This window comes from Glycine max, chromosome 20 (genome assembly GCF_000004515.6).
Source record: "Glycine max cultivar Williams 82 chromosome 20, Glycine_max_v4.0, whole genome shotgun sequence".
In the NCBI taxonomy this organism is placed as follows: Eukaryota; Viridiplantae; Streptophyta; class Magnoliopsida; order Fabales; family Fabaceae; genus Glycine; species Glycine max.
The window spans coordinates 37,041,587-37,065,965 of NC_038256.2; the positions used below are offsets into that span (position 1 = coordinate 37,041,587).

The 24,379-nt window shown below is 34.2% G+C and overlaps 4 protein-coding genes across 6 annotated transcripts; 3 read left to right on the forward strand and 1 right to left on the reverse strand.

Moving 5' to 3' along the window:
- The first annotated feature begins 2,450 nt into the window (after window positions 1-2,450).
- LOC100808248 (probable carbohydrate esterase At4g34215) lies at window positions 2,451-3,658 on the forward strand. Its single transcript, XM_006605909.4, has 2 exons — window positions 2,451-3,113; window positions 3,259-3,658. The coding sequence occupies exons 1-2, from the start codon at window positions 2,538-2,540 to the stop codon at window positions 3,451-3,453; spliced, it is 771 nt and encodes a 256-aa protein (XP_006605972.1). The 5' UTR covers window positions 2,451-2,537; the 3' UTR covers window positions 3,454-3,658.
- Window positions 3,659-5,046: 1,388 nt separating this feature from the next.
- On the forward strand, window positions 5,047-8,186 carry LOC100808771 (D-3-phosphoglycerate dehydrogenase 1, chloroplastic). Its single transcript, XM_003555230.5, has 5 exons — window positions 5,047-5,661; window positions 6,104-6,480; window positions 6,594-6,704; window positions 6,797-6,892; window positions 7,416-8,186. Exons 1-5 carry the CDS (start codon window positions 5,130-5,132, stop codon window positions 8,085-8,087), a joined length of 1,788 nt encoding a protein of 595 aa, XP_003555278.1. The 5' UTR covers window positions 5,047-5,129; the 3' UTR covers window positions 8,088-8,186.
- A 3,802-nt stretch (window positions 8,187-11,988) lies between these two features.
- LOC100808095 (sodium/proton antiporter 1) lies at window positions 11,989-24,052 on the reverse strand. Of its 2 annotated transcripts, XM_006605911.3 has the most exons (14): window positions 23,912-24,052; window positions 23,516-23,638; window positions 22,909-23,025; window positions 22,300-22,386; window positions 22,142-22,212; window positions 17,644-17,737; window positions 16,909-17,037; window positions 14,986-15,162; window positions 14,604-14,710; window positions 13,983-14,103; window positions 13,488-13,549; window positions 12,951-13,253; window positions 12,302-12,596; window positions 11,989-12,213 (listed from the first exon to the last, which is right to left on the reverse strand). In XM_006605911.3, exons 1-14 carry the CDS (start codon window positions 24,050-24,052, stop codon window positions 12,097-12,099), a joined length of 1,944 nt encoding a protein of 647 aa, XP_006605974.1. In that variant the 3' UTR covers window positions 11,989-12,096. The 2 variants fall into 2 exon arrangements, with proteins under 2 accessions (XP_006605974.1, XP_003555967.1); XM_003555919.5 differs by lacking the exons at window positions 22,142-22,212; window positions 22,300-22,386; window positions 22,909-23,025; window positions 23,516-23,638; window positions 23,912-24,052 and adding an exon at window positions 17,843-17,965.
- On the forward strand, window positions 19,076-21,883 carry LOC100500418 (uncharacterized). 2 transcript variants are annotated; one of them, XM_006605245.4, is made up of 4 exons: window positions 19,076-19,262; window positions 19,343-19,444; window positions 20,531-20,706; window positions 21,632-21,865. In XM_006605245.4, the coding sequence occupies exons 1-4, from the start codon at window positions 19,217-19,219 to the stop codon at window positions 21,734-21,736; spliced, it is 429 nt and encodes a 142-aa protein (XP_006605308.1). In that variant the 5' UTR covers window positions 19,076-19,216; the 3' UTR covers window positions 21,737-21,865. The 2 variants fall into 2 exon arrangements, with proteins under 2 accessions (XP_006605308.1, NP_001237755.1); NM_001250826.2 differs by having other exon boundaries at window positions 19,205-19,259; window positions 21,632-21,883.
- Window positions 24,053-24,379: the final 327 nt, after the last annotated feature.

The window sequence follows — 24,379 nt, forward strand, 5'->3', positions numbered from 1 at the left end:
TTTTTAAAAATATCTTTTATAATAATATTTGTAAAATAAAAATAAATGATTAAAAAATAAGATTTTATTAAATGAATAATATAATAATATTATTATTATTAAATAACATAAAAATTAATTAATATTTACTTATATTTAATTTTAAATTTTTTTTTTCATATATTGAGGTACGGAGTATATGGCTAATAGATTATAACCACTTGGTATAATTATCAATTGAAGGATCCAGCATCAGACACCAAGTGAAACCCCAATTTTTGTTGGAAGCAGAAGCCATGGAAACCAACACACTCCCAAACCAACAGACACCAAAAACCAAAAGGCAAATCTTCATACTCTCAGGTCAAAGCAACATGGCCGGTCAGGGGGGGGGGGGTATCAGGGATGCTAACAACCGTAAGCGGTGGGACGGCGTGGTTCCGCCGGAGAGCCGCCCCGATCCATCCATCCTCCGCCTCTCTGCCACCCTCCAATGGGAACTCGCGAACGAGCCCCTCCACGTCGACAGACAAATCATTTGTGTTATAATTCAGTGTGAAATATTGTTATCGTTTGTGTTTGTTATTTTGGTATTCTATTTTTATATAAAGGTTCTAAGATATAATATTTATTTGGTTATGCAGGCTAAAAATAGACAAATCGGAGGAACTCGTCAAAATGACAGAAGAGGTTCTAGATTTTCAAAGACGACAACCTCAAGTTTATTTAATAATTATTTTCTTTCCTTAATTTTTTTTAGTTTCTGAAAATTAGTTTTTAAAAATTATTTTTAAATTTTGAAAATTAATTTTCAGAATATAAAAGGTAAAATTGCACTTTTGGTTCCCTAGTTTATCTTTAATTTCGGATTTAGTCCCCCTATAATTTAACTCACAACTTTGGTCCCCCAGTTTTATAAATTTATGCAAAATTGGTCCTGAAGCCCGATTAGGACATTAATCATTAACCTTAGACGTTGACTGCTACGTGTCAATGTCACGTGTGACTGTCACGTGTCAGCGTCTGCGTGGTTTCGTGTAAAAGTTTCATTTTTTGTAGGTAAAATTATACTTTTGATCTCTCAATTTTACTCCAGTTTTGATTTTGGTTCCCTTATAACTTAATTCGCACATTTGGTCCCTCAGTTTTATAAATCCATTTATAAATTCAGCCAAATTTCATTACTAGAGAAGTCATATTTCAAATTTCAAACAAAAATACCATTGTCATACATAGATCACTTAAGCAGTCGTATACACATAATACCGCATGGGGAGCAAAAAAAGAAAAAAAAAATAGGGAGTTATTACAAAACCTATTAAAGTAAGAGATTTGAAAATTTCAGACTCAGGTTGGGATTCATGCGCCACTTTCCCAAGTCGAATAACTCCGGAAGTGGGAGAGAGACAAAGAGTGAATTTTCTCTGGATTCCAAGTGAGTGAAAAACTTGTGATGAAAAAGAAGTGTTAGATTTATCAAGACCTACCATATCTCTAGCACCAGTGGCTAAACCATTCAAAAGACTAATCTTGCAGGAACAATTTATAAAGGGATTTATAATACCGATGGACTAAATGTGTGAATTAAACTATAAGGGGACTAAAATCGAAATTGGAGTGAAACTAGGAGAACAAAAGTGCAATTTTACCTACGAAAAATGAAGTATTTACAAGGAACCACTCAGACGTTAACACGTGACAGTCAACGTTCAACGTCTAAATCGGGCTTCCAGGACCAATTTTGCTGGAATTTATAAAACTGGAAAACCAAATTTGTAAATTAAATTATAGGGGGACCAAATCCGTAATTGGAGATAAAGTGAGAGATCAATTTTACAATTTTTCCAATATAAAAAAGGAAAATTGTGCAAAAAAGGACAACAAATAGATGGTTCTCCCAAATTCTTCGAGAATAAAAGTTGATATAAGTGAAAGTAGATTTGAAACTCTTAAAGATTTGAGTTTTAACTTTAGAAATAAACATAATTGAGAGGAATTGACTAGGTACTCCCAATTAGTTAACATGTGTTTCTTGTGCCGGGTAGGTACTCCCAATTAGTTAACACGAGTTTCTTGTGCTCCGTAGTGAGTATAAAAAGTTTAAAAAGACTAAAAAACCTAAAATGTTAACACGTGTTAGTTAACCAATGAGGACAAAATTGAGTTTTGATAGTGTACAATTTGATATATATTTAATAGATATTTTCTCGGATTTAATTATAAATAAATTTAATTATTATGTATATGGATCAAGGAATTGAATTAATAATATTTAATTTAATTTTTTTAAAAATATCTTTTATAATAATATTTGTAAAATAAAAATAAATGATTAAAAAATAAGATTTTATTAAATGAATAATATAATAATAATATTATTATTAAATAACATAAAAATTAATTAATATTTACTTATATTTAATTTTAAAATATTTTTTTTCATATATTGAGGTACGGAGTATATGACTAATAGATTATAACCACTTGCTATAATTATCAATTGAAGGATCAGCATCAGATACCAAGTGAAACCCCCATTTTTGTTGGAAGCAGAAGCCATGGAAACCAACACACTCCCAAACCAGCAGACACCAAAAACCAAAAGGCAAATCTTCATACTCTCAGGTCAAAGCAACATGGCCGGTCGTGGCGGGGTTATCAGGGACGCTAACAACCGTAAGCGGTGGGACGGCGTGGTTCCGCCGGAGAGCCGCTCCGATCCATCCATCCTCCGCCTCTCCGCCACCCTCCAATGGGAACCCGCGAACGAGCCCCTCCACGTCGACATTGACTCCAGAAAGGCTTGCGGCGTGGGCCCCGGCATGGTCTTCGCGAACGCGCTGCTGCGGCGGCGCGTGGTGGTGGGCGAGCTGGGTCTGGTCCCCTGCGCCGTGGGCGGCACCGCCATGAAGGAGTGGGCGCGTGGGGAGGAACTGTACGAGAACATGGTGAAGAGGGCCAAGGAAAGCGTGAAGGAGCGCGAGAATAGCAGCGAGATCAAAGCGGTGCTGTGGTTCCAAGGTGAAAGCGACGCGATCAACGAGGAAGACGCTGCAGCTTACAAGGTCAACATGGAGACCCTCATCCACAATGTTCGTCAAGACCTCAATTTGCCATCTCTTCCCATCATTCAGGTTAATTTCAAACATTTCTACCTTCCTTCTTCTTTGTTTATTATTTGTGTAGAGTGTCTTCTTTTGCAACATTGTACGAATGAAATAAGCAAACTTAGAGCTTAATTAAGTCTCAAATGTGATGATATAATTGTGGAACGTGTAGGTTGCATTAGCCTCAGGGTCCGATTACATAGAGAAAGTGAGAGAAGCACAAAAGGCAATTGATCTTCCAAACGTGATTTGTGTGGACGCGAAGGGATTGCAATTGATGGAAGATAATCTTCACTTAACCACCGAGTCTCAAATTCAGTTGGGTCACAAGCTGGCTGAGGCCTATCTTACCCATTTTCATGCCTGAACTACTGGGAAATTAAGCTCCCCAATTTGAACCCACTTTTTCCAAGTTCATTTCTGGTTTTTAATGTACCGTTAGTGATTCTGTTGCCATGTGTGTGAGCTGGTTTCTGCTTGTATCAAATAACTTCTTGTTTGCAATGTGCAAACATTATTGGCTGTTTAGTATAACTTGGTTGAGTCCCGCTGTGCCGACAGTGGCAGAATAATTGCAATTCTAGATTTCTTCCGTACTAGTACCCACGTATTTACAGTCACAACAACTCACGTTTCTATTATTTTTTTTCTTTTTAATTTTGTTTCTTATTTGATTAAAAATACTTTTAATTTTGATTAATTTGAGATTATTCAGACAGTCTTAAATATCTTTTGTTCGAGCAGCTAATCTATGGTAAGATTTTCAGTAATAATAAAAAAACAATATTATATCAGCCCTTTATGGCCTGTGTAAAACTGTTGGGAAAAAATATAGCCCATGTCGGCCTTCAACGGGCTGATGTTACACTCACCAAGCATAATTACATCCAGTAAAACACCGTGAAATTCCATAATTATTGTTGCTGCATACTCTAACCAATTGAGTTGAGTTAATATATTAATTAGGTCATATCTTTTTAATTTATATTTAAATTTAGATGATAAATTTTATGATAAACACGAGTCTCAGAGTTATTCAGTTGAAATATCCTGTTAAAAATTACAATCACTACATAAAACATATATTACAAAATGTTATCATAAATTACCATTCATCACAACTAATTTTATTGATCTAAGATAATTTTAATGCGAAACTCTTTTGGCTCCGTCAAATCTATGCAATACTTGTTCGCATCATTTATATATTTCTAGAGCATGATAAGTTTTGATTTGTTTACAAGACTCTCTTTCATTAAATAAAGTCGCATGGCAATTTTGGTTGAGAATTTGGCAAACCTAAGTAAATCTAATTCCGGGTAAAGGTCCAATTATTATTATTTTCATATTACATTAAAATATAAAACAATATTTTTTAATAAAAAATAAATTATAATTGTTTGAATTAATCTTAAAAGTCAATGTTAGCTAAATTCTTATAATACCATCATTTAAAAATCTCATTTTTCTTGAATAATAATTGGGGAATTTAAATATTTATTATAATGGAAAATGATAATAAAATATTAAATAAATTCCTAAACTTTTTAACCATTATTTTAGAATAATTTTAAATATTTCTATAAATTCCCCAATAATTTCCTTATTGTTAGATGATTTTTTAATATTTTCTAAACATTAAAAGTTAATTTTTTTTGGCTAAATTGTTATAATACTGTCATTTTTAAATCTCATTTTTGTTAAATAATATCTGAAAAATTTAAACATTTATTATAATATATCATAATAAAAGTATATTAAATATATTTAGAAATTTGTTAACCATTATTTTGAATCCTTTTATGAATGTGCCGAAATAATCCCCAACAAATCCAAGGGGCGCACACATCTAATAGATAAATAATAAATACAATTGACAATAACAATAAGTCATTAGATATGATAAATTGATAATAACAATTAGAAGAGAAAGAAAAAGGTAACTGATAAACCCTATCGTTATAAAACCCCAACTCACTCACTTGTCTCAAACACCATACTCTTCTCTTCGCCCGCTCTCATTCTTCTCCCTAAAATCAAATCATGGCCACCGCCACATCCCAAACCCTTCGATTCCAATCTCCGTCACTCTCTCTCTCCTCGAAGCTCCCCCTCTCCTCCGCGTTCTCCGTCTCGCTCCGCCCTCGCCACCGCGGCTCCCGCCCTCTCGTGCTAGTCGTCTCCGCCGGGCTCGACGCGAAGCCCACGGTGCTCGTCGCCGAGAAGCTCGGAGACGCGGGGCTGAAGCTGCTCAAGGACTTCGCCAACGTCGACTGTTCCTACAACCTCAGCACCGAGGAGCTCTGCACCAAGATCTCGCTCTGCGACGCCCTCATCGTGCGCAGCGGCACCAAGGTCTCGCGCGAGGTCTTTGAGTCCTCCGCTGGCAGGTTGAAAGTCGTCGGAAGAGCCGGTGTCGGAATCGATAATGTGGATCTGGCCGCCGCCACCGAGCACGGCTGCTTGGTCGTCAATGCGCCCACCGCCAACACCGTCGCCGCCGCCGAGCACGGGATCGCACTCCTTGCCGCCATGGCCAGGAACATCGCTCAGGCCGATGCGTCCGTCAAAGCCGGTCAGTTATCTTTCAATTTAGATTTGGATCCTGTTTTTGAACTATGCTTGATTTGAAATGTTTTATGAAGAGTTTGAGTTTTACGTCATTTTTATTTTTTTTTATTTATTCTTATGCCTCCTTTTGTTTAGTTTCACATGTTTTGTTATGCTTGAAGGGGAACGTCTCTTGAATATATGGAACCGAATTTTTTATTGAATATTCCGTCTTATAAACGAGGAAATTGCTATTCCTGATATATAAATTCGTGTGACTGATCTTTTTGTGTGTGTGTTTGAGTGAGAGAGAGAGAGATGAAGTTATGATTTATTGTTTGAATACCGTGTTTCTTGTAATGCTTTATCAGTATTGTGTTGTGGTATTGTGGATTCTGTTTCTAGTTTCTCTGGTCAATTGAGTTACTGCTGCTTGGTTTTGATTTACTTGTGTCCTTGTTAATCAGGGAAATGGCAGAGAAATAAATATGTGGGAGTTTCCTTGGTTGGGAAAACACTTGCCATCTTGGGATTTGGGAAGGTGGGCTCTGAAGTTGCTCGCCGTGCCAAGGGGCTTGGTATGACTGTCATTGCGCATGACCCGTATGCTCCTGCTGACCGTGCGAGGGCGGTCGGTGTGGAGCTTGTGACCTTTGAGGAGGCCATTGCCACTGCGGATTTCATCTCTCTACATATGCCTCTCACGGCTGCTACATCAAAGATGCTCAATGATGAGACTTTTGCGAAGATGAAGAAAGGAGTTCGCATTGTCAATGTTGCTCGTGGAGGGGTCATTGATGAGGATGCACTTGTTAGGGCACTGGATTCTGGAATTGTAGCTCAGGTTCTTGCCATTTCCAATTTGAAGCACTAATCGATCACTTTAATATAAAAGTGAATAACTGGATCTCTGCTTACTGAAGAGACAAGTGATTGTGATGTGTCTCTTTGTTTCAGGCGGCTCTTGACGTTTTCACTGAGGAGCCACCACCCAAAGACAGCAAGTTGATTCTGCATGAGCTCGTTACTGCAACACCTCATCTTGGTGCCAGTACCATGGAAGCTCAAGTAAGTAACTTAAAGCATTTGATATGATTATGAGCATTTCCTTTTATTACCTCGTCACTAATGTTTTTAAAACTCTTGAATATTATGACCAGGAAGGTGTGGCTATTGAAATAGCAGAAGCTGTCCTTGGTGCGTTGAAAGGGGAGCTTGCCGCTACTGCAGTAAATGCACCAATGGTTCCCTCAGAGGTACTTGAAAAAATTATATCATCTTTATCCTCTTCCTTTTTGTAATAAATAACATTATTTGATGAAATTGCCATTGTTACTATCCCTTGTCTATACTGTTCTCAACTTCATGATGAATATCTAACTTCATGCTACAGCTGTTTGCCTTGAGAATATCATTGTGAATTTATTTATTTAAATGTATAACTTGTCTCATATTGAAATTGATATTTTGAAGATGGTACCTATTTTCTTTAATTATTAACTTTAGCTGTTATTTGCTCAAATGGTTGTTTAAACTAAATGCTTAATTTAATGTCAAAGTTTGGTTTGATAAATCTGATCAAAGCTACTGGAAATACAGGGAAATTACAGAATTAGTGTTATTCCATGACTGTCTTTTCAAATTTAAAATTCCGGAGTGTTCCTTTTAGTGTCATGCTTTAGTGAGCATATCATAATATAATGAGATTCATGAATTAAACATGGTTTAAGTGAGGGTTTGGCCAAGTTTGACATCTATTTCTTTCCTTTGTGAGTGCAGGTGTTGACAGAATTAAAACCATTCGTTGATCTTGCCGAGAAACTGGGTAGGCTGGCTGTCCAGCTGGTCGCAGGAGGAAGCGGTGTAAAAACAGTGAAGGTCACTTATGCCACCTCTAGGGCCCCTGATGATCTGGACACTCGTCTTCTCCGTGCCATGATAACCAAGGGTCTGATTGAGCCTATATCTAGTGTTTTTGTGAACTTGGTTAATGCTGATTTCACTGCTAAGCAAAGAGGGATCAGGATAACTGAGGAGAGGGTTATTCTTGATGGTTCACCTGAGAATCCACTAGAATTCATTCAGGTCCAGATTGCTAATGTGGAATCCCGATTTGCTAGTGCTATATCAGATTCTGGGGAGATTAAAGTTGAGGGTCGGGTAAAAGATGATATCCCCCATCTGACAAAGGTTGGGTCTTTTGATGTTGATGTCAGTTTGGAAGGTAGCATCATACTGTGTAGGCAAGTAGATCAACCAGGCATGATTGGAAAGGTTGGGAGCGTTTTGGGCGAGGAGAACGTGAATGTTAGTTTCATGAGCGTAGGAAGAATTGCTCCACGCAAGCAAGCTGTTATGGCAATTGGAGTGGACGAACAACCTAGCAAGGAATCTTTGAAGAAGATTGGAGAAATTCCTTCCGTGGAAGAGTTCGTATTCCTTAAATTGTAAGATGAAACGGTTGCTCCTATTATTTGTTTTTGTTACTTAGATTAGGCCGGTAAGTTTAAGGGGATGAGAAAAGGAATAATTTGATTGTGCATTTCATAATCTGGTTTAGCGAGTTCTTGCTTGTTTAATTTTCCTTTTTATTTGAAAATAAAGAGAATGAAACTTTAAAAGATTAAAATAATTACTTACTAAGAAGGTTAAATTACAATTCTAACTCCTTTGTGATGCATAATTATAGCGGTGTTAGATTGGTTTTTAACACGAAACGAACAATGATATGGACGACTATTGTTCTTTAAAAGAAAATATTGATTAAAAGGTTAAAAGATATATGAAATATGTTTTTGCAACATATGTTTGTTCATGCTTTATGAAAGCATTTTCTTATAAAATAGCAATTTCTTAATTATAATGTTTATTCTCTTATTAAGTGATTATATTTATAATTTTTAGAATAGATAGAACTATTACAAGACTCTTTTTGGTCTCTTAAGTGATTCTCTTTGAATGACTTTTTATTTATTATTAAATTAGTTTTAATAAAAGTCTTAGTCTCATTTTTTTTAAGAAGTTTGGTTTGATATGAAATATGAGGTGGACTAGGTCATACATTGTACAACATAGTGACTTATTATTAAGTCCGAATACTTTTAATCGACCAATGGTTCAAATTATCATTTCTATGTCCTGTTTCAAAAATCACAATGATGTGTTTATGATGCATAATTATAATTTTAGTCTCTTAGTAAGTGATTCTTTATATTTATAATTTCCAAAATAGATAGACCTATTAGGCCTACAAAAATGTTTAAATGGCGACTTAATATGCTTTTCTAGATGACTTTTTTAAGTCTCTTAGTAGGTTATTATTTTGATGTTGACGTCAGTTTGGAAGAATATTGGAGGAATTCCTCTTGTGGAAGAGTTCATTCTCCTTAAATTGTAAGATGATATGGATGCTCCTATTATTTGTTTTTGTAATTTGGATTGGGCATGGTTGCCGGATGTTCTCGGTTTTGATGCATCATCATCAAACGTGTAGCGGGAATGAGAAAAAGAATAATTTGGTTGTGCATTTCATAGTCTGGTTTAGTGAGTTTTTGCTTGTTTAATTCACCTTTTTATTTGAAAATACAGAGAATACAACTTTAAAGATTAAAAGAATCATTTATTAAGAAGGCTAAATTGCAATTAGATCTCCTTTATGAAGCATAATTATAACATCATTGTTAAATTGTTATTTAACACAAAACGAGCAATGATATGGATGATTATTGTTCTTTAAAAGTAAATATTGATTAAAAGGTTAAAAAATATATGAAATATGTTTTTGCATGCATGTTTTATGAAAACATTTTCTTATAAAATAGTAATTTTCCAATTATAATATTTAATCTCTTATCAAGTGACTTTTTATATTTATAATTTTTAGAATAGATAGAACTATTAGACTTATAAAACTTTTTTTCGTCTCTTAGCAAGTGATTCTCTTTGAATGATTTTTTTAGTTAAATAAGTTTTAATAAAAGTCTTAGTCTCTTTTATCTTCTAAAAGTGTTTGATTTGATATAAATATGACGTGGACTAGGTTATCCATCCTTTTTGAGAAGTAAGATCTATTTTCATTCTTTTCAATAAATTTCGTACAAATTTCCTTAAAAAAATATGATCTCACCATTCTTGCCAAGAGCTCATATCACATGCAATGACCATCCTTATCTCTCCTACTACTCTCTACTGTCGTCAATAGTTCATACCCCACACCTTATGACTCTTATTAATGAACATTCACTATAGTTATATCCACATTATGTAATCCAAGTAAACATTGTCCGACTACTGTTAATTGACCAATACTTCAAATTATCATTTCTCTATCTTGTTTCAAAAATCACAATGGTGTGTTTATGATGCATAATTATAATTTTAGTCTCTTAGTAAGTGATTATTTATATTTATAATTTCCAAAATAGATCGACCTATTATGCCTACGAAAATGATTAAATGGCAACATAATAGACAATCATTTAAAATGGCCTGTTATAGACAATCATTTTAACCTGCTAGATACATTTCTGATCATTCATTAAAAAATTATTATATTTAATGGTCTATTCTAATGGTTCACCCTAGAATTCATCATATATTAAGCAATATACTCGTAAGCATAACACACATTATTGTGTTTCTCATTGATATTTTCTAGTAAAGTATAGGAAACTAACATTCACATTCTCCTAACCCAAAATGCTCTGACCTTTTTGATCATGCCCAATGATCTATCTGCCTAGAGTATCATGCAACCTTCCAAACTCACGCCAACATCAAAAGACCCAACCTTTGTTAGAATGGGGATACCGTCTTTCAGTAGAACCTCTCAACCTTGACCATTCCCTTTTGTAAACCAAGTTAAATTCATGAATTACTATATTACGTTATGCTGGAGATGATTACATTTTGCTTTAAGTGGAACACTAAATGGAGTCCTGGATTCCGAATTGGGTAAACAATCACTTTGACTCCTAAAAGTGTAATTCAATATCCCTTAGGTAAGTCTATCTATTCTAAAAATTATAAATATAACGAATCACTTAATAAGAGACTAAATATTATAATTATGCTATTTTATAGTAAAATCTTTTCATAAAACATGCATGCAAAAACATATTTCATATATTTTTTTAACCTTTTAATCAATATTTACTTTTAAAGAACAATAGTCATTCCTATTATTGTTCATCTCGTGTTAAATAGCAATTTAACATTGCTGTTATAAGTATGCATCATAAAGGAGACCTAATTGCAATTTAGCCTTCTTAGTAGGTGATTCTTTTAACCTTTAAAGTTTTATTATTTGTATTTTCAAATAAAAAGGCAAAATAAACAAGCAAGAACTCACTAAACCAGACTAAGAATGCACGGCCAAATTATTATTTTTCTTGTTTACACAAATAATTCAAGTTTGCATGAACTTTGGAAGACGACGAGCAAGCATACTAAGCGTGTATCCTACGCTTAGCGTGTGACCACTTGATCTAACTGGACATGCACGCTTAAGTTCTGATTAGCTCATCAGTTGGTGAAACATATAAAAAGAAAGGAAACAATTGTTTCCTAAGTGATGAAGAAAGCCAAGAAACAAAGGAACAAGGAAGTAGAGAAAACAAAGGAAACTATTGTTGAAGGAAATCCATTTTTGAAGCTCTGGCTGATCTATTTTCTTCCCTTTCATCCCACCTTTATTTGTAAGTCTTTCATGACAATAAGGGGCTAAAACCACCCGTTGTTGGGAGCTCTACAAACCATACTCTATTTGATGTAATGATTTTAAATTATCTATCAATATGATGTTGATATAATTGTTCTTTCCTGTGCTCAGTCACATGTCTATGGTCTGATCATCTATATTCATGAACTGTTTATATGCTAAAAACTTGGAAAGAACATCTAGGTAATTTATGTTTAGGGATAGAGTGGTATTGTCTAACCTATTTAGGCATCTCTACTCGTAATGCAAATGATTTAATATAACTCTTAAGGGATTAGGAACGATATTAGGTGATTTAGACTCTTTCACTTGAGAGATTATGGTTAGAGTATGTTAAAAAATGCATATAATAATCACATTCATGTTAAAAAGCGAAAAATCTATTATGATTACATCAAGAGTAGTTTTAGTACGTGGAGCTTTCAACACGTTCCTTAACTCATCATCAACACCATCTCACAACGTCAAGCATTTGTTTTCTTAACCTTCATGTTCCTTACTTTATAGTTAATTCATTTTAGTTTATATTTCTAGTTAATCCATTGATTTGAGTCACTAATTGTTTAATCATTTTATATATATATATATATATATATATATATATAACACTGAGTACAAGCATAATCTTTATGAAATTCAATACTCGATCTTATCATTTTAATACTATTTGTAATTGGTATGCTAGCCAATGAGTCAACAGATATCATGAAAATGGATTCGAATGAAGTCCCAATTTCATATTTAAGAACCAGAAAGGAAATGAACCTCTGCAAGTGTTGGTTGGAAGATGTTGAGATTATGAAGCGCTAAATAGGCCGCAATACCAGCAGCATAACCTGCTAAGGCAAAGCCACTAACCTGCAAAAAGGACATAAACGAGGTCTCTCATGAACTATGCACAAACATTTTATCACATCAATATGTCTAAGTGTACAGTAGGAAGTACCTTCCGTAAGTACCAAAAGAAGTCCACCTTTTCCATCCCCATGAACGCAACTCCAGCAGCTGAGCCAATAATTAATATGGATCCGCCAGTACTAGCACATAATGCAATCATTTGCCAGAACTCAGAATCTTGAGGGAAAGAAGAGACATCATACATTCCCATTGTGGCAGCAACCAATGGAACATTGTCTATTACTGCAGATATTAGTCCAATAGCACTTGCAATCAGTTCACATCTTGGGACATGTGCATCAAAGTAATTTGCTATTTCCCGAAGAATCCCTGCTACCTCCAGGCTGCCGAACATGATGGTTAAAATTGATCACATACAACCGGCTAACATAAGTAACTAGGTTATTTAAAGATATGTCAGCAAAAGAATATGTAATCACAGTTCATGCAAAAGAACAATATATGCATCTCATAATATAGGAAAAAGGTAAAAACAAGGTAATATATCATCTTTCCAGAATGTTAGACTTTGTGGATATCAGACCTATTAAGTCATAGCAAATGCCCTACTACTCAAAGGGACAATGACACTTTTGTCGATGACTTGATGTATTTTATAATTGTTTTTAATGCATTGATACATGGTTATTGTCCAAAACTTATCACAGCATAAAAATTAAAATATATTTCCGCACTACCTGCTAACGGATAATAGAATTCCCAAGAAAAATAGTGCTCCTTGAGTGTCTATCCTTGACAGAGCATGTGGCACTTTTAGCTTCTGCCTTTCAGATTCACCATAATGGATAGCATCAACGAAAATCCAAAGCATGCCAAGTCCGAGCAGCATTCCGATGTACGGAGGTAAACCTGTGAGGGACCTGAACACTGGGACAAAAATCAAAGCTCCTAAACTCACTGAGAAAACAAGTTGCCCTCGAGGAGCAATCGGTTCAGAGGCAAAGACATCCAGAGACCTTTGTTCCTTCCCATTAACTCCACTGAAAAAGTAAAGAACTAGCATCATCTAAATTGTCCTCGGAAGGCTTATTGTACCTCCTATTCAGTAATAACACTTTCATCATATTTTCAAATCTTTCCTCTTTTCTTTCTATTTTTTAGGATACTTCAATAGAGAAATTGCCAAGTTCCTAACATTATATGTTAAGCTAAATCTTACTATTCAAATCAGCTTTTGCAGCTGACTTTTGCAGTGTAGGAAGAAGAGTCTCTACCTAGTCAAGGACATCAGAACCAGAGGAACAACTAGAGAAATGACTGAAGGTAAAAACAAACCCTGTCAATAAAGAAAATGCAATTACAGATACTTGTTAATTGCATGTTGCACTGTGTCGAATCCAAAATGTTCATGAAATCAAATATAAGTAGCACAAGTTGTGTGAATGAGGAAATCATAATTTATGGCCATATATTATGTATGAGAACGGCTAGCAAGTAGCAACACACCTTTTGTTATTGGGTGAAATTTATGCATGACCCACTAGAAAGGGAGCAGTACCCACAAAACAATGCACCCAATAGTAAAGAGTGTGACTTGAAAAGAGCATTTCTGAAAGTGTGTAGCTAGCATTTCTTATTATTATATTTCTAATTACTATATCCAAAGAATATCTCAGGATGCTACTAGTGCTTCATTATGTAGTTCCACACAAACTTTTCACATGATCCAAACAGATGTATGAAACAGGAAGAATTTTCCAACAGATAACCTTCATTGTTTGCACTGCAGATACTTGGCCATTTATCCACAGCATAGTAGTGGTAACAGCACCAATAGGACTCCATGCACCACCAGCATTTGCTGCTATTACAACAACACCTCCCAATATCCTGCAAATAGAATCCAAATCAACTTCTTGATGACATGATGAAATGTAGCCAGACAAACCTCCAAATAGTTGGAGAATGAAACAGAAAACTTAGAAGATTCACATACATGGTTGAATGTTTATTCCCTCAACAGACATCGAGAAAGCCATCACAAGTGCAGATTTAAACTTAAAGGAAAAGGCTAATACCATTTCAAGTCACCTATCAATTATAGGTACTAGCAGAAAATGAAAAATTGAAATGATCAAAATTCATTTCTGGAGGAAAATTTTATTAAGACCACAAATCAAATAAGCATTCAAATTTTGTAAGAGAATTTAAAAAGCAAGAGTAATGCCACGCAAGTTTCTCCAGTAAGGACCAGAGATCTGAAGCTTTAGAAGTATAATGATGCATGATTGTCCCCAGTCAATCATTATTGTTGTATTAATATGGTCATATTTAGTACTTCAACTCAAAAACAAACCATTACAGTGAAAGTTAACAACAGACACACATACTTCTGATACTCTGACAGAGGTACTAATTTCTGCAACAGAGAAATCATGACTATGGTGGATGCCAGACTGTCTAGAACTGAACTGAGAAAGAATGTAATAAATCCAATCTGCAAATTAAGCATTAATTAGTCAATTTCCATTAGAGACAAAAAAAATAGTGATGCAAACTACAGAAAATTTAGAATTCGAGTAGGGGGAGAGGAAGAATTTGCTCTTGAAAAGTTTGCTATCATGGATGCACAGCCTAAATAAATAGTACTAGACCCCTTTGTAAGAAGGAGCTCTTGAATCTGAGCCCCTTCTCTTGTGTGTTTCATCCAAATTTGACCATAGACTGTAATGTTGAACAACAATGCAGTGACAGAGCAGTGAAAGCACTTACCACCCATAGGAGAAGGCGTGGGTTTTGGGTTGTTATATTGTCTGTAACCAGCTTAAATCCTCCATGAGTGTCAACTATCTCAACAATGGTCATTGCACCAAGCAAGAAAAACACTATTTCACTGACTTCTGCAGATGCATGAGTTAGCTCTGAAACAGCTATATCAGTTGATGGAGCCTATAGACAAATCCATAAAGAATAAAAGCAAACAGCAATGGAAAATCCAATCAAAGAAAGAAGGAGATAAAATGACTTCAAAATGTAGACTTACAATCAGGGCAATGAATGGACATTTCAAATTTCAATAGAGAAGAGACTCTGGGGATTCAATTGACACCAACCAATATTGTGCGTGTTTGGATGAGCGTTGACAAAATTGATTTTAAAAGAAAATGATTTTGTAAAATTGATTTTGGTTAAAATTGACTTTGAAGTGATGTGCTTTACGTTTAAATGTTTTATTATAAAATCGAGTTAGGAGTAGAATTCAGTATAAAATTTTGGATCCAACTGAGAAGTTACTCAAAGTTGCTTCAATCTAGAATCAATTCTAAATTCTTCTCCAACATGAAACCAAACATGCGGAAATGTATCCAAAATCAATTCAAGACTCAGAATAAATTCTCCAATGACAAACAAAACAACACTGATTTTGTGAAATTGATTTGAAAGTGATGCGATTTATATTTGGATGTTTTCATTATAGAATCAAGTTAAAAGTAAAACTCTATAAATTTTCCAATCCAACACAAAAGCTACTCAAAGTTACTTAGCTTAGAGTCAATTCTGGACCTATAATCAATTTTGAAATCTTCTGCAACGTGAAACCAAACATGTAAAAATAGATCTAAAATTAATTCTAGACCCAAAATCAATTTTCTAACGTCAAACCAAACATACACATTGTTATGAATCTGTAACTAACAGAACAGGTCAGTAAGTGAACTATTATCATTTATTAAGAAATTTTATTGGGATACTGATACAAGGGAGACCGGCGAAAGTAACTGTTGGGGTCAGGAGCAACCTATTTGACAGCATATCAATGGTAGAAAATTACATTTCTTAAAAAACAACATATTCTGTTCATGGGTAGGCAGGCAGCTATCAGTTGTTAAAAAAGTTTAGTCCTCAAATAAGAACACACAATCTTCAAGCTAAACTGTCATCTAGTTTGAGTCAAATTAACTTAGATTCCTTAGGTCAAGAAATCATATCAAGTGTTAACATTCTTTCAGAGATTTGTGTATTGTTCAGCCAAAGAAAGTTGAAAGATTCCAAGCACAGGTACATAAAAATTCTAGGGAGAGGGGAGGTTGCCCCATTCCACACCACCTTATCCTAAATCTTTATCTTCATAAATAAAAATAGGAGAATGCTAACAAAGTTAAGGAATCCAAAAGTGGAAATTTTTTATAAAAAGGTGTTACCAATGCAACCCAACAAGATTTTCATTGTACTCCCACAATGATTTCCTATAAAAACTTCCTACTTATTGATTCATTAATCAGATCCTTTAAGACACTCAAAAAAATTCTGTAAGAGGGGGGAACTCTTGAAAATGGACTTCAACATAAAGACTGGGCACATGGAAAGGTCATAAATTTGAACACGGTGGCACTGGATACATAGAAATTGTCCTAGTTCTAATAATCCTTGTTAGAGTCTCCTTATCTTTTACAAAGATTAAAGAAACAACCCCCAAGAAAGAGAAAAAGGTATGTATTTTTCAATTGTACTTTAGAAATGTGCATATGGAATAGATGTATCAAGTGCATGTTGCTGTATGCTGTGTGCTATGCAATTTGAGACAAACACCAACCTAAAATCTCAAAATCTTGACCATGAATACATAAAGTTCTGACTAATCATTAATTAACCAATAATCTCAAGAGTCAAAATACAGAAAAGATAATCATTTACCCAAATACTCCGTATCACCCACAAGCCTACAGCCATCAACAGTCCCACTCCACTTTTATTGATCCCTAGATATTCTTCAAATATGATGACTGCATATCCTATTAGAAATAGCAATGCCATAGCAAGACCCTACAGTGCAGTGTCATAATAACTATTAAAATAGAGTATATTTAGAGACAATTTCCCAAATGCATATACTTCATTGTGAAACGTGCAGTAGTATCAGGTAAGAGGAAATTGATAGGGGATCACAAGTTCCAAACTCTGGCGTCAAATTCTTAAACCATTTTCAAAGTGCAGTTCAGTGTGAGAATTGGCATATAAGAAGCAGATTTTGCAAACTTGTAACAGTACTAATGCGCACTTTTTCCACGATTTTAGCATTAATGGACAAAACCACCAAAATTAATCGTTTGATTTTACATTTTTAGTTTCTTACTAAAGCTCACCCCACCACCATTTTTTTTAATCTTTGAAAGAAATGCTCAATCCATTAAACATTACAGTGAAAAAGTATATAGTTGCCTCCATGAAAAAAATCGTCACAGAAAAAAAGCTAATTCCAAATAAAAACTGTTTGGATTCAAATGTTCAATCAATTATATGCAATCTTTCATGGAAAAGTGAGGCACCCTTTAGATAAGGCCTTAACCCACCCACATTAAGCAAACCAACAGCAAATATCCAAATTCATATACTAGCAGACCAGAGTGATTAAAAAGGTATTCTAAAAACCTGAAAGTGTTGCGGGGAACTTTGTTGAGGCTGAAACAAAAAAGAAGTAGGATCTCTGGCTTTATCATTATGACGGAGCAACGTGGGAGTGGTTCTGCAAGAAGAGGAGCCAAAGAAGGGTGAGGTTTCAACTGTGCAAACGCCATCAAGTGGAAATCTAGAGTTACCCAAATGCTGGAACATGAAAGACTCAAGCTACCGTGTGTTTAGTTGAAACTAAGTCTCTCTGATCACTTGTCTTCTAACCCAAGTCAATGGTGTAAATTTGTCAGAATTTTTTTAGAGATGAGATGAATTTTTATGGTCTGTTTGTTTGTTGGGAGAGAAAATGGGTGAAAAGAAAATAAAGAGAAAAAAATACAATTAATGAAACACTTTATTCTACTGGAGAAAAAATAAAAATAAAAATTCACTTATAAAAATACAAATAAAATTTTCTCTATCTTTCATTTTCTTTACAATTTAAATTTTAAATTTTAAATTTTTATTTTATTTTCTTTTATCCAATCAAACATATCAGAGATTATTAAACTGCTCATTTTCCTTCACTTATAAAAATTCACTTATTTCATTTTCTTTCATTTTCTTTTAAATTTCTACCACATTAAATAAATAAATAAGAGAAACTGAATTTTTCAAACCTTTTTCATTCTAGACAACCTCTAAGAGTTAAAATATTTATATATTTTATTATTATTAGATAAATCATAAAAGTCATATGAAATTTATTAGTTTTACTTCTTATTTAACATATCTCACATAAATTCATTTTTATGCTAAGTGATATACTAAAAGTATAATTATTGTTTTTCATATTAATAATAGTAAAAAAAATTTAAAGTTATTACTTATTAGTATTATTAAAGGTTAGAAATCCTGCTTTTCATTGAATATAGTTTATATCACTTTTACCATTAAAAATTATTTATTTGATAAAAATCAAACAAAAATTATCTTACTAAAAATATATAATTCCCCACTTGTACATCACTATATCAACTTTTTAAATTTTATTAGGAATTATATACATCAATTCATTCTCACATTTGGTGAGAAATATTAACTATGAAATTATTACCGTTAATTATTATAAAAATTTAGAAAGTTATCATGGTTAACAATTTATAATTGCGGGATAGTGAAATAAATCTAATCCATTAATATTTATTAGTTTTATTCACATGGATGATTTTTAGAAAAAATATTAATGTAAGATAAATTTAATGTTCACAGTTAAATTAACTAAATTTTTAAACTTGTTAAATTAATTAAACCTTATAATAAAAACCAAAATAATAATATATAAAACAAAAACTAAACTTAAATATTGATACTTAGATTATTGAACTTATTAAAATGCAGTGAAAAGAAAATCATTTAACCAGGAAAAAAAAATCATTTAAGAGGCGACGTGGAAGTTAAGGAGTGTGAAATATGAATGGTCATAGTCATAGGTGAACCAGTATGAGGCTAAGGCTATGAGCCACTGACGTGTGACGCGACGCGATTGCTCAAAAGCAAGGGATAAACAATAGTACGAGGCACCGCATTGTTGAGACTTGAGACTTGAGTTATGGCACTTGTTGAAGCCTATGCTTCTCTTTCAATCTCTTCTGGTGGTAACCTCCCTCTCTGTTAACACTTTCATTGTAAACAGTCTCAGGTTCAATTTCTAACTCTCAGTTGAAGTGTGTCGCAGTTGCTCGTCTTTTCACTCCACCAAAATGCTCTCCCACCGCTCACTTTCCTCATCGGAATTTTGTTGCAACTCGACCATCATTCATCGTTGGTTCCCCACTCTGTAAGAGCTATAGTTCCTGTGGTTACTCCTTATCATATTTTATCACTTTATAAGCTGAGATTTGCGTTCAACACTGCATTCCATTCTCAATAATTTCTACCCTTCACTTCAAAATTTAATTCTCTGCTAACTTAGCTATCTTGGGTTCTTCCTAAAAAAATTTCTGACATGTTATTCTAACCAAAAGAACTTTTTTTTTTTCCATCTCATAGTTGGAAATCGGATTGTAGTAGAACTCGTGAACTAGAACTCTTTGCAGAGTATGCTAACGTCTTAGAATTTCATATTATGTTTTGTGGGCTTCAAATTGAATGAAAACATGTCCATAAATTTTGCGGCAGGAGCATTACTATAGGCCACTACTTCCCTTTTCACTAGTACTTAGCACTTCTGTTGGATCCTAGACTTAATTTTTGACACAATTATAAATGTAAGCCCGTCTGTCAATATCTTCTATAAACAGATGATTTACAGTTTCGTTTCGTTATACTGCAAAATCTGGTATTTTCTATATAAGGAAAAGAAAAATACTTTCTATCTTATGAGTTAAAGCTTCTTATATTGCTGCCGATTTTTTGTGTTGTTAAAAACTTGCAATATCTCCGCATTCTTTTATGGAGTGTCACTTTATTTTTTTTCCCTTTTTTCTTTTACCATTATCTTCTGGTTAGTTCTTGAAATAATTCTAAGGACAAACATTTTGTTTGTATTTGAGTGAGTGTTTTTAAAAGAATTGATGTGATCTAGGTTTGAATATTTTCATTCTGAAAGTATGTCATTAGTAAAGCTCTATAAAAAAAATTATTCAACACAATTAAATTTGCTTCCACTCAAAATCAATTCCTTTACATGAAATTAAACATGTAAATATTTATATAAAATTATGTTTGCGGTATTTCGATGTGATTTGTGAATCCAAACACGCTATTTGAGTATTTAAAGTTGAGACTTGAGACTTGTAGTTTTAATCGTCTATGATGTTTATGAAGCTTTTTCCATTTATGGGTTTGGGGGCAGGGTGGAACTAAAGTAATGTTGAAATAGGATTCCAATTAATTAGCTAAGCTATTTTTTACTTGTCTGTAGTGATTCAAAGAAATCATGGAAGGAAAGCTGCATGCAAAGCAATCCCTGTTCCAATAAGATGTGAGCAAAGTACCCAACAAGGGAATGGTCTGGATGTGTGGCTAGGCAGACTAGCCATGGTTGGCTTTGCAGTAGCGATCACTGTTGAAATTTCTACTGGAAAGGGACTCCTAGAGGTATATGATACTATTGTACGTGTGAATGTTGGGAATTTCAAAATTCAGTGTGTTTCCAAGGGAACATTAGCTAGAAGAATTTTTGCATATCCATTTACCATTGCTCATATTAGAGCTAGAGAAGGAAATGGACTGCATAAGAAGATTTGGGCCTATACTTCAAATCATTGAACCATTATAAGCGTTTTTTACCATTATTTCAGTTGCTCCTTCTGCACACACTTCACTCCCTCTCTTCTCTTCCTTCTGCCTTGTGGTTAATTACCAAGTTCTGAAGAGGATCCTGCTTGTTGGTATCTTGAGGTGTATCGTGCTTCTCTTTCTGCACACTCTTCCCTCCTTTTCTTCCTTGTGCCTTGGGTTAACCAAGTCCTAAGAGGAGCCTGTTGAATATTGAGGTGTGCTATCGTACAGGCTTCGTTCTAATTTTACCAAGTATATGCCATATAATAATTACTGAGTTACTTCGGGCCTGATTTAGACATCAAACATTTGTTTCCATCTTGCCATCTTTTGAGCCAGGAGAGGAATTATCATTTTCATTATATTATTTATTGGCTTTGGCCTCCCACTTTATAACCTCTCCACCTATCGAAAGTTTAATTTGATATTCTACCTAATATGTCAATCTTTCTCACCCATACTTTAATATTATCATTCATAAATAACCTGGTCTGAGTATTTGTTCTTGATCTTTCAAAATTTAAACTATTAAGTTTAGAATCAAGCATATGGGTTCATACAAGTTTCTGATGCATCTAAACTAAGTAGAAGTATTTCAAGCTTCTAAGTGAATGCAAGTGCAACTCACTGAATCCTTAGCTGATACTAGGTTTTATGGAGTTTACTTTGTCCCCTTTCACCAATCCTAATGATAATTATCAGTTGCAAAAGAATAACAGTATTCCTGTACTTTGATTTGCAGAACTTCGGAGTCCCAACTCCACTGCCTACAGTTGCCCTTGCAGTAACAGCACTGGTGGGTGTCTTGACAGCAGTTTTTATCTTCCAATCAGCCTCAAAGAGCTGATTACATGTTTAGGCTGGTTGTGATTGTTGTAAATTCTTAAGCTGGGAAGTTTCAATTTTCAAGATAAAATTTATCTTTTTGTATCCTGTAATATTTGTTTGGTGGAAAGAAAGAATTGTTATTAAAGCCAGAAAAGTTAATGACGCCTTAAACCATAGAATAATGGCGTCACCTTTCCCTGTTGCCTTCAAACGAATCTTTGTTATCCCCATTGCATTAGTTAGTTGCGAATTAATGATGAATTTCACTTGTAGTATGAGTTAGGGTGGAGGGGTTTGGAGAGAAAGGGAAGAGATGGTTAATTTTTCAATTCTGAAAATTAGGAAAGCTAGAAATACATTGAAGAACATTATGCAAAAGAAAAGGTGAAAAAACAAATAGAGAAGGAAAACTGAAATATCAAACCTTTTGTGGTTCAGTTGTTCAACCTTTTCTGCTATCTCCGGTTGAGTGAAGGCAGCGAAAGACATTTTACCCTACAAAGAATGGGAAATATATAAAATGCATATGCTAGCAACCACCAAAGAGCAGGTGAAAAGGATGGTTTCAAGAATCATAAATACCTGTGGATGCCCGAGGACTAATAGCTTTGCGTTTGTTACTGAATTAATGTAATTGATCATTTCTGCAAGATCATACATGGCTAAGTCCTGCCAACTCCAATCCCAAAAATGTTACAAAGGGACCCACGTTCAAATTAATCGGGCAATTCACATAATCATGGTGAAAAAAATCGAACCCTAACTACCTAATGATTTTTTTTTCATTTTTGGATATATGAATAAAAAGAAATTAAATTATGTCCAAAGTCACCATGTGATCATAATACCTGATAATCACACATAATTAAGTTTTTTAATTTATGACAGAGTAGAAGTTAGATATGTAAATACAAGAAGAAGAGTAGAAGTTAGATATGTAAATACAGGAAGAGTGCTATCAATATAGTACTTTCTAACATATTATTTTTTGTTATTTAAAATTTATTAAAAATTACAAAAAAAGAATTATTAAATAAAATATAAGAACTACAATTTTTTTGTAATTTTTAATAAATTTTATTGAATAGTACTATATAATAGAGAATGGAACAGATAATGTGTTTCTAGCATTTACGATAAGTACAATTACTCTTCCATAAATTTTATAACGTGAAGGAGAAAGCAAGCTACCCCGTGGCTCCAGCGTGTTCCGCGCACATTTCCTACCCAAACATCAAAACCATGATCCGCAAGTATGAAGCCAAGTGATTGATCTGGAGTATTTATAAACCATGCATGATCACCTGCCTGATTGTATCAGATGGAATTAACAAATCAGTGTTGAGATTCATTCAAACGGTTTAAAACTTGAAAAAGATTTTCACACTAAAAAAGACTGGTTAAAATTTGATACAAAATTGAACACTAACCCAAACACATGCAGCACAGAAACTGCAAATATGACAGTGGAATGTAGTTACAACAACATTTGGAAACTCGCTACTATCAAATACAAGTTATAACCACCATGCCATTTGGATCTTCAGCAGTAAAATAAGTGTATATATATATATATATATATATATAAAGTGGAAATAACTTATAATAGACCGTGAAATCCCTAAGCCAAAGCCAGTTGATCAATTAAGATAGGAAATGGAATGGGAAAATGGAAAACAAATTAAAAAAGTTGGATGTATCGTTCATGTATGTGATTGACGCACGCAACAGATTGCATTGTTTAACTTTATTTATTGCATAGGCATGGTTATTAGGAAGAGTAAAATGAGGAGGTGACCATGAATAAGCCATGCAGAAGCAGAAGCAGAACCGGAGGGCCTCGTTCTCCATCGTACCCAAGCCCAAGAGAAGAAGAAGAGACGCGCTGAAGACCTAGCAGGAAACCATCCTTCGTTTGAATCTGAAACGTAACAAAACAAAACAAAGAAGCCACCACTTTCTTAGCCATGCAATTATCCATTAGCTAGGTAAAGCAAACAAAGGAAGAATTTTTTATTCAATTCTCAGATTCTGAACGTACGATACTACACAGAAAAATACGAAATAATATTGATTTAAAAATGGAGATGCATGGAGTGGTAATGAGTACGAAAACTTTTTTCTCGGTCCACGTGATGAATTCGTGAAAACTAAACAACATAGCTGTTGACTACGTGAAGAGAATGAAGAGAACCGTATATTGGGAGCAGGGGTAACCGGAGGGGATAATGAGCTCTTCACACAAATCATATTGTTTTGGGTGGTGAAAGCTCTGAGCAACAGCAACAAGAAGAAGAGTGTTTCCCAACAAAATGGAGACAGTAATCATTCCCATCCCTCGATCAACAACACTACATCCTCTGCCTTTGCTGCCTCTTTACATATAATGCTTGGGGGATGGACTCGCCACGCGCCTCTCACACCGCGTCGATCCTACGTCTTCACAGGGAAAGATCACCACACCTCACAACTGTTAGCTAATAGTAATTCAGGACTGTGATGGGTTTTTTCTTTTCATAAAACATGCCAAATCTAAGAACTTAATTAAACCTCGTATGAATTGCTCAACAATTTCTTATTATTAAGTCCACTCTATGAATTGATAAAAAGTTAGAACTTAAACCTCGTATGGATTCTTAATGATATGTTATTTTTAAGTTGG

Bases quoted from the DNA above. Each gene is read 5' to 3' on its own strand.
- LOC100808248 (XM_006605909.4), top strand. From the start codon at position 2,538: ATGGAAACCAACACACTCCCAAACCAGCAGACACCAAAAACCAAAAGG. The intron at 3,114-3,258 runs GTTAATTTCAAA...TGGAACGTGTAG, and splicing joins CATCTCTTCCCATCATTCAG to GTTGCATTAGCCTCAGGGTC.
- LOC100808771 (XM_003555230.5), top strand. From the start codon at position 5,130: ATGGCCACCGCCACATCCCAAACCCTTCGATTCCAATCTCCGTCACTC. The intron at 5,662-6,103 runs GTCAGTTATCTT...CTTGTTAATCAG, and splicing joins CGATGCGTCCGTCAAAGCCG to GGAAATGGCAGAGAAATAAA. The intron at 6,481-6,593 runs GTTCTTGCCATT...TCTTTGTTTCAG, and splicing joins ATTCTGGAATTGTAGCTCAG to GCGGCTCTTGACGTTTTCAC.
- LOC100500418 (XM_006605245.4), top strand. From the start codon at position 19,217: ATGGCACTTGTTGAAGCCTATGCTTCTCTTTCAATCTCTTCTGGTG. The intron at 19,263-19,342 runs GTAACCTCCCTC...AGTGTGTCGCAG, and splicing joins TCTTTCAATCTCTTCTGGTG to TTGCTCGTCTTTTCACTCCA. The intron at 20,707-21,631 runs GTATATGATACT...TTTGATTTGCAG, and splicing joins CTGGAAAGGGACTCCTAGAG to AACTTCGGAGTCCCAACTCC.
- LOC100808095 (XM_006605911.3), bottom strand. From the start codon at position 24,052: ATGGGAATGATTACTGTCTCCATTTTGTTGGGAAACACTCTTCTTCTT. The intron at 23,639-23,911 runs GTTCTCTTCATT...GTTACGTTTCAG, and splicing joins ACCCCTGCTCCCAATATACG to ATTCAAACGAAGGATGGTTT. The intron at 13,254-13,487 runs GTAGAGACTCTT...TTACTTTTTCAG, and splicing joins GTTCTGATGTCCTTGACTAG to TGGAGTTAATGGGAAGGAAC.